Below are 9,992 nucleotides of genomic sequence, written 5' to 3'. Positions count from 1 at the left end.
TTTTTTTTGTCACCAGACTTTACACTGTTTTTCTAAGTAACTAAAGGTGAGAAATTTAAGCATACATTAGACTACAAGTCAAATTCAAACTTATGTTCTTTGTAGGAAGTTTGATCAGCAATCTTAGTATAACTAAGCGCAAATATCTTTGTTTGGTGGTAGCGAACACTATCGTAAGTTATATTTATAGACTTAAGAACATCTTGTAGACTCTAACAGTTTTTTTTTTGTATGTCCTCAGGAATTTTGTAATTACAGCAATAAATTCACAAAATTATCTCGCCTGCCACCCAACATCTTACAAAATTCGATAAGACTTACCAAAAATGTCGAATAAGGCTTCATCAACCAGGTCTCGTTTGAGCGTTGCTTTGGAAGATGCCAGTCAACTTCTTGGCACTGGCGCAATTGGCGGCGCTCCTGAGGGTCATGAGGCTTCAACTACCAATGATGCTGTGAACGCCGAGTTCAGCAATCTGGCCATCGTGAACAACGCGCAACGCGAAGCGAACGGTTCAGCAAAATCGGCAACGAATGCAAAACGCAACACAGCTACAGTAGGAGAAGTATACCTCTCTTCCCGCCAGGTAAACGTTGATATTAGCAATTCTAAAAAAGTTCCGTCATTGGGTACCATACCCAACGAAACCGCTAGAGCACGGTCGTCTGCCATAGCGAACAATCCGGTTCCGTTATCTAATCCCGTTTACAACAAACCTCACGCGATCGAACATCAAAACGTGCGCGTACGAGTCACTCGGTTTAGTCATTGTGAACTTTGTAACGGAAGAGATACCAGCAGCATGGTGCAATGTGATGGATGCGATCTGTGGTATCATTTTTCTTGTGTAGAAGTAACGAGTGGTATAGCAAATCGTAGTTGGATCTGTCCAGCGTGTAGTGTACCGGATACACGCCCCGACATCGAGGAACAGCAACATTTTCCGTCAGCGACCCATCCAGTAGATCCACCCCCTCCTCTCGAAGGCTCACGAAGGTTCATCGGAACGACGAACAGTAATCGTAGTAACCAACGAAGGATTACCCGGCGACTGCAGATGTTAGAGGAGCAGAAACAACTGGAACAAAAGTATCTGGAGGAAAAATACCGTATTTTGGATGAAGAGGATGGCGACAACGATACTGTGGTTAGTGATAACGAAGTAGGTTCAATGGAGATGTCCAAAGTTCGGGGATGGCTCATAGATACTGGAAGATGTGGCGAAGACGGCGATTCCGGTTTAGTCGAAGAAGTCAACGAACAAGAATATAACCCCATCGATCAGCGAGCTGCTTATATGGAGCGAACAGGGCCACGGTTAACACCGAGGTTAACACACGAATTCTATCCCCATCAGCGGTCTACGCCACGCGAGCTGGGCAAAACTAGAAACGATCCACTGCAGAAACCATCATCATTAGCGCCGATTTTGGATGGCGCACTTCGACGAACATCGTTCAATGTTGTACCTGATAACCAGTTTCGGCGCCCACCTGGTGCAGCGATTCAGTTCTGTGAACAGGTAAGAAATCAAGATTCGCTGTATACACGTGCACCACGACAGGAACCAGCACTCTCCTCAAGCGTTCAATACGCAGAGATGCCTCACGCAGGTGCAGTTCCAGCCAACCAGCAAACACGGCGAGCTCCTCCTGCGATGTTTAACCAACTGCGACGGGAGACTACATCAATTCCGGCGTTTCAGCATCCAAGAGCTGGAATTCAAATACGTCCAACTTCATCAGCCTCTCGATTATCCAGATTTGTGTCTCATGATCCTGCTCCACTCGAAATCGAGGAGAACTTATGCGTTCTCAACCGAAGTCAGCTAGCGGCACGTCAAGCCGTCTCGAAAGATCTCCCAGAATTTTATGGAAGCCCTGAGGATTGGCCGTTATTTTTTTCTATGTACAACTCCTCTACACAAATGTGTGGGTTCTCCAATGAAGAGAACATGCTCAGACTTCGAAAATGTCTAAAAGGGAAAGCTCTCGAGGCCGTAAGGTGTCGACTCTTACACCCATCTAATGTGAACAGCGTTATAGCCACTCTAAGAATGCTGTATGGACGACCAGAAGCAATCGTTCAGGCTTCAATTAAGAAGATCCGATCATTACCATCCCCACTGGTAGAAAAACTTGAGACGGTCGTAAATTTTGCTCTAACAGTGGAGAATTTGGTAGCTACGATTGAAGCATGTGGAATCGAGGACTTCGTGTACAATGCTTCCTTAAAATTTGAGCTAATCGATCGTTTACCTCCCGCGTTGAAACTGGACTGGGCAAAACATTCTCGAAATAACCCAGCACCCAATTTACTAGATTTCAGCAGCTGGTTATACTCAATTGCTGAAGACGCAACTGCTGTAATGCAGACTACAGTCAATGCACCAAAATGTCGTGGATCAAGGAACGATGGGTTCATAAATGTACATTCTGAGGCTGAACTTGAGGAATCACATTCCGGACAGACCGGACAGAGGGAATCTTCGACGTCAATTCAGGATTGTTTGGCATGTAATGGAAGCTGTACGTCGATCGCCAAATGTAAACGGTTCGAAGAGCTAAGCTTGGATGCGAAGTGGGCCGTTGTTAGAGAATCCAAACTGTGCCGTAAATGTTTGCGCAAGCACAATGGAATATGCCGACAGCAAAAACCTTGCGGAGTGAATAACTGCTCTTTTCTACACCACCCGTTGCTACACAATACGTTGAAGGATGCGGAGAAGGACCGGACGGACAAAACTCCAACAAACTCTACTGGAAGCTGCAACGTTCACCAATCTCAAACGAGCGAAATTCTTTTTAGAATTGTTCCCGTACTAATCCACGGTCCATCAAAGGTAGTCATGACATACGCTTTCATAGATGACGGCTCAGAACTAACGCTAATGGAGGAAAGCTTAGCAGAGGAGCTCGGAGTTAAGGGTCCCCGTACTTCGTTATGTTTGAAGTGGACAAGTGGAACGACGAGAGTTGAAGCTGAGTCCCAAATTGTCGACGTTGGCATATCTGCTACTGGAAAATCGACAAAGCCGATTAGAATCACCAACGTTCACACCATTGAAAGTCTGCAGCTTCGACCTCAAACCTTAGTATTTGCTGAATTGCTGCAACGCTTTCAACATCTTGAAGGCTTATCCATCGAGTCATATGAGAATGTCTGCCCTCGTATCCTCATTGGCCTTGATAACGCCTCGCTAGGAAATGCTATGAAAAGCCGAGAAGGGAAGCCCTACGAGCCGATTGCGGTAAAAACTCGATTGGGGTGGATCGTATATGAGAGCTGCTCACGAACACCTCAAAACGTGAACTACGTAAACGTACATGCAATCGAAGTATGCGAGTGTAACAGCACAACCGACGATAATCTTCACTCCGCCATCAAAAACTATTTCGCTTTGGATAGCCTTGGAATCGTCAAACCCGAGAAAGTTTTGCGATCTGCGGATGAAGAACGAGCGATGAAAATTCTTGAAACGCAGACAACACAAATAGGAGGACGGTATGAAACAGGGCTTCTTTGGAAGTTCGATAATGTTCGTTTACCGAACAGCTCTGGAATGGCTCATCGAAGATGGGAGTGTTTAGAACGACGTATGAAGCGGGATCAGTTGTTTGCTGATGTTGTGAGGTCAAAAATGGCAGACTACGCAGAAAAAGGGTATGTTCGAAGGCTGACTAAAGAGGAACTGAAAACACCAAATGTTCGCAAATGGTTTCTACCCGTGTTTCCTGTTGTGAACCCCAACAAACCGGGAAAGGTTAGACTAGTGTGGGATGCGGCGGCCACGGCTTACGGGGTGTCTCTCAACTCGTTATTACTCAAGGGCCCAGATCTTTTGACGTCGCTGCTCACCGTTCTTGTAAAATTCCGACAGTTCCGAATCGCTGTTTGCGGAGATATACGAGAAATGTATCTGCAAATTTCACTAAAACAAGATGTTCGTCTGTGCTTTTTCTGGAAGGATTCTGAAGAAGACAAAGATGGTAGCGTCTACGCTATGTCGGTATTGCCATTTGGAGTATCCTGCGCCCCTTGCATTGCGCAATATGTGAAAAACATAAACGCCAAGCGATTTGAAAAAGAGCATTCTGCGGCTGTGAGCGCTATTGTCGATGAACATTATGTCGATGACATGCTCACTAGCGTCGAGCGTAAAGAAGACGCGGTGGATCTAGCAATAAATGTTAAAATGATCCATGCGGAAGCAGGATTTGAAATGAGAAACTGGATTTCAAATTGCCCGGAAGTATTGGAAGCTCTTGAAGAGCAACAAACGGAAGAAAAGGACCTCAACATGACCGACGGCGTGGTAACCGAGAAAGTACTTGGTATGTGGTGGAACACGGCCAACGATTGCTTTACTTTCAAGATTTCTCCACGATACAACCCTGATCTAATGTCGGGACAGCAAAGACCAACTAAACGAGAAGTACTCAGAACCCTAATGATGATCTTCGATCCTCTTGGTCTTATTGGTCATTTCCTGATGTACTTGAAAGTAGTTCTGCAGGAGATCTGGCGCACATCTGTAGGCTGGGATGATGAAATTGAAGAGAAGCAGTTTGAAATGTGGTTGGAGTGGCTAAACGTTCTTCCAGCTGTGGCAAAAGTTCAGATTCCACGATGCTATAGGACTGCTACGTCTATCGAAAGTTCCACCGACGTGCAGTTGCATATCTTCGTCGACGCTAGCGAAAAGGGATTCGCAGCTGTGGTATATCTTCGTTTTCAAGAGGAACAAACAATTGAAACAGCTTTAGTTGGATCGAAGACCCGCGTCGCTCCGATTAAGTTTTTGTCTATTCCGCGTTCAGAGCTCCAAGCATGCGTCATCGGAGTAAGATTTGCCACTAGCATAATAAAATCGCTGTCTATCAGTGTCACCAAGCGTTTCTTTTGGACGGATTCAAGCGATGTAATTAGCTGGCTGAAATCGGATCATCGTCGATACAGCCAATTCGTTGCGTTCCGAGTGAGCGAAATACTGGAAGCCTCGGACGTGGGCGAATGGCAATGGATCCAGACAAAACAAAACGTCGCGGACGACGGAACCAAGTGGAAGCGTGTTCCCGACATGAGCACAACCAGTCGCTGGTTCAATGGACCAGAATTTTTGAAGAAACCAGAATCGGAATGGCCAGTAAAACCACATTCCGGAGCAACAGTAGAGGAATTGCGTCCACACTTGCTAGTACACCTGAGGATGTTGAAGCCGATTATTGACCCCCAACGATTCTCCAAATGGACACACCTACTACGCCGCGTCGCTTATGTGTTTCGTTTCATTAATAATGCGAAAGCACACAAACATGAAAGGTCCACAGGACCATTGACAAGCCTAGAGTTGGGTTTAGCTGAAAAATATCTGTACCGGTTAGCTCAACGCAGTACCTTTTCCGACGAGGTTGCTATTCTTCTGGAAAAACGAACACTGGAAACTTCCTCATTGGTGATCCCAAAGAGCAGCTCAATCTATCGTCTCTGCCCTTTTCTAGATGAAGACGACGTACTCCGTGTTCGCGGAAGGACTAGGGCATGCCAATTTGCCAACCAAGACGCTGTCAACCCTATTATTCTGCCAAGGGATCATCACATCACCCGACTCCTAGTATTTTATTACCATAGCAAACATCATCACCAAAACCACAATACAACCATCAACGAATTGCGGCAGCGATATAGCATTCCTCACTTGAAAGCTACGTATAATAGTATTCGGCGATCCTGTCAACAATGCAAAAATGATAAAGCACTTCCTCAATCGCCGAGTATGGGAGACTTGCCTCTTCCACGTCTGGCAGCCTATTCTCGTCCATTTACGTACATGGGGGTGGACTACTTTGGTCCTTACGTGATCGCCTTGGGACGGCGACTTGAAAAACGATGGGTGTTGCTTGCCACATGTCTTACCACTCGCGCCATTCACCTACAAATAGTTCACACATTGACTACCGATTCATGTATAATGGCTCTAAGAAATGTCATGTCCAGGAGAGGAGTTCCAGCAGTTATATACAGCGATCGGGGAACAAACTTTCAAGGAGCCAGCAAAGAATTGAATAACGCAGTGAAGAGTTTGGATCAGGAACGACTTGCAACAGAGTTCACAACCTCGCACACCAGCTGGGCTTTCATACCTCCGGCATCTCCGCACATGGGAGGCGCATGGGAGCGCCTCGTGCGAACCGTGAAGCAAAATCTTGCCAAACTGAAGCCTAACAGAGCCGTCTCTCATGAAGTTCTCGAAAACATGCTAACGGAAATAGAGAACGTTGTTAATTCTCGTCCGATGACTGACCTGCCTTTAGATGACGACTACTCCCCAGTATTAACTCCCAACCATTTTTTGTTGGGATCTAGCAATGGATTGAGAACGTGGGTCCCCTTTGACGACAGCTCAAGGGTACTGAAGAACAGCTGGAAACTTTCGCAGACCTTAGCTAACCAGTTTTGGAAGCAATGGCTTAGAGATTATCTACCATGTATCACGCGCCGAACGAAATGGTTCTCAGATGTCAAGCCGATTGAGATCAACGACTTGGTTATCATCGTGGACCCAAAGTTTCCACGGAATACCTGGCCCAAGGGTCGTGTAATCGGGATCAGGCAAGGTGCAGATCATCAAGTAAGGAGTGCTACCGTCCAAACTGCCAGTGGAATCTATGAGCGACCTGCGGTGAAACTCGCCGTGCTTGACGTAGGCGTTCGAAGTAATGCAGTTTAGGATGACTGCATTCCGAGGGGGGGGTGTTGGGTACGCTACGTCAGAGCCTGTTCTACCCCGTGTGCCCCATGTAGACAAAGCAGAATACTCATTCTCGCCACGCCCTGCGCCTGTCAAAGGGACTGATAGCAAGCCGAATGAGGAGAAGACAAATGCCAACTGAATACCCGATGACACCGAAACAATAGATGGACGGAGTGAAATTGGTCGCTACGAATATTTCGGCTAGTAATAATACTAGAAAATAGTTTAAATTGCACCTTGAATTCGATATTTTCTTTATTTTTAAAATTACTATCGTATAAGGTATTGAAACTGCTATGAAGTTATGTGAAATCCTATTGTTTTTTAATCATGAATGCCCCTTGTTTACAGTACTTAAAGCAATCCCGCTAACAAAAACGGTTCTAAATTTGTTGAATTGGAAGCCTATTATTATTATATAATCCTATTTGAACGGTAAGATCATGGCTAAACTCGGGATATGAAATCTGTTACAGTATTTAAATTCTAGTATTTATATTACAAACAGATTGAGTTCGGACATAGACAAAGTAGTTTTTTTTGTCACCAGACTTTACACTGTTTTTCTAAGTAACTAAAGGTGAGAAATTTAAGCATACATTAGACTACAAGTCAAATTCAAACTTATGTTCTTTGTAGGAAGTTTGATCAGCAATCTTAGTATAACTAAGCGCAAATATCTTTGTTTGGTGGTAGCGAACACTATCGTAAGTTATATTTATAGACTTAAGAACATCTTGTAGACTCTAACAGTTTTTTTTTGTACGTCCTCAGGAATTTTGTAATTACAGCAATAAATTCACAAAATTATCTCGCCTGCCACCCAACAGAAGTAATATCTACGATCGATTTTGCACAATAAGCCCCACCACTTATCGAAAGTCTAGTACATATTTTTTGTTATTCCTTTTCGGGTATCTACGTCACTGCGACCAGTTGATAGATCCATTGTGACAGTCTACATATCCCTTTCGGGATGGAGCGCAAAAAATGGAAATCTCCATACAAAAGGCTCAACTTTCGCTCTCCAGACTACCTTCGAAAAATGCAAATGATATTCACGGTGATTATCATTTGTCATTTTTCAAAGCTAGTCCGTGACATTTACCTTAAATACCGTCGATGGGGGTGAGAATGGGTCAAAAAAGGATACTCAAAGATTGTTTGTTAAATAACAAATGCAGTTGAAGTCGGAATAACTTTTTATTCGGTATGTTTACTCTTCTATGTGGTAATGATAGTTTAGCAAGAAAGTATCACATTATATGAATTGCTTACAAAACTACAAATGATTGAAAATTGACCCAATCTCACCCCTTAGAGGGGGTGAGAATGAGTCAAAGTATTCGAAATCGCGTATCTGAGAATATAATTTAATTTTATTGATCATATCTAGTAAACCTTCTTAAAATACAATGTAATCATGACGAATGAAAACTTAGGTAATTTTAAAAGATGATTAATCTACCTAAAAGGGCTAATACAACCGAAAAAATGGTTGAAATTTGATAAAATAACGTTTGTATGTTGTATCACTATTTTTAGATACCACAATCATCCTCATTTAAAGTTTCACTTCCATGAGAGGAGGGAGGGTTACAATGAGGGAGGTGCGCATTGAAAGATTGATTGAAAAAAACATGATATTTTTAGTATACTGCATAAGAAATGTTTATCCAAACCCTCCTTTATAAACTCTCATGTACATGATCATTGGCCCCTGTATTGCCAAAGCAAATCACTCCATCTCAAGATTAAGGGTCGTTCAAATGTTTTTTTTTTACACAGCGTTTTACATAATTAGACCCTCTCCTGCAATATCATTTAAACGGATTTTTTAATAAATTTTGTATGAGTCCTAGTATCAGGTATCAGGTATCAGTAGGTCGGCTCTAGAGGCACGTTCTCCTCCATTTGGGAAATTTGTGCCATCGCCATGAACACGAGCCTATTCATCATTTACCTGACGGAGAAGGGAAGGAAAAAGGATAGGAGATGGGAAAGGACAGGTAAGGGAATAGGATCGTCATACTCGCAAAAGCGTACCACAATGGGTTCACATAGCGTCCTGAAAAGGACACTGTAATAACGCATAAGCGTGCCACAATGGGTTCGAACAGCGCCATGAGAAGGGCACTGTGATAATGCATAAAGCGTAAAGAGAGCCTATAGCTCTTTACCACAGCGGGTCAAGAACAACAGAACGTCCTGAAGATTCAGGTTTCTGAAGTCAGTTTCACTTAATAAGTGTTTCCCGAGTACTCGGAAACGCAATTGCGCAAAAGCTGGACAGTTACATATTAAATGATACGAAGTTCCATAATCGGATTCACAGCTATCACATGCAAATGAATCAGCTTGCTGAATATTCGCCATGTGATAACTGAGTCGGCAGTGGCCAGTCAATGCTTTGACCAGCATGCTGCAATTCTGCTTTGACAGATTTGTTAGATACTTTGCCACCCCTAGAGATGGCTCAGTACAATACAATTTTGTTTGACGACATGACTCCAAACTATTCCAGTATTGTTTGTGCTGAGTGGCAGCCCAGGTGTCAATCTGAAGCTTCACCCAACACTTGGATACCGGAATAGCTGGCTCAGGGCCAATGAAGTCATGTGATGCTCCAGTGCGAGCTAACTCATCAGCCAATTCATTTCCAGCGATGGAAGAATGGCCAGGTACCCATACAAGGTGAACAGCGTTTGCTGAATTCAGCTCCTCAATTTGAGTTCGACAAGCGATAACTATCTTCGACCTGGAGTTGGCCGAAGCAAGTGCTTTAATAGCAGCCTGGCTATCTGAACAGAAGTATATTACTTTGCCCATTACGTGCTGCTGAAGTGCTGATTGCACTCCGCACATAAGAGCAAAGATTTCGGCCTGAAAAACGGTGCAGTGTCTGCCAAGTGAATAAGACTGATACAGCCTTAGCTCACGAGAATAAACACCAGCACCTGCTCGACCTTCTAGAAGGGAGCCATCAGTGTAACATACGATGCCGTCTGAAATACTTCTCTCCAGATAACCAGATGTCCACTCTTCCCGGGAAGGGAATTTCGTGGAAAATGTCCTATATGGAAAATTACAAGCAATTGTAAGATCACTTGGAGCAAGGACAACTTTGTCCCAATTCACCAAAAGTGGAAACAACGAGGTGTGTGTTGAACTGCGGTTCACAGGAGTTTCCTCTAGTAAACCGAGTACCCATAGACGGTAAGTGCAAGAAAGTGCTTC

General features: G+C 43.9%; 1 protein-coding gene across 1 annotated transcript; it reads left to right on the top strand.

The window, feature by feature from the left end:
• Positions 1-326: 326 nt before the first annotated feature.
• LOC134290744 (uncharacterized) lies at positions 327-6,731 on the top strand. The gene is made up of 2 exons (XM_062857937.1): positions 327-1,523; positions 2,472-6,731. The coding sequence occupies exons 1-2, from the start codon at positions 327-329 to the stop codon at positions 6,729-6,731; spliced, it is 5,457 nt and encodes a 1,818-aa protein (XP_062713921.1).
• The last annotated feature ends 3,261 nt before the right edge of the window (positions 6,732-9,992 follow it).

This window comes from Aedes albopictus, chromosome 3 (genome assembly GCF_035046485.1).
Source record: "Aedes albopictus strain Foshan chromosome 3, AalbF5, whole genome shotgun sequence".
Taxonomy (NCBI): Eukaryota; Metazoa; Arthropoda; class Insecta; order Diptera; family Culicidae; genus Aedes; species Aedes albopictus.
The sequence above is the reverse complement of the archived record's forward strand: the minus strand, read 5'-3'. Positions and strand labels throughout refer to the sequence as shown.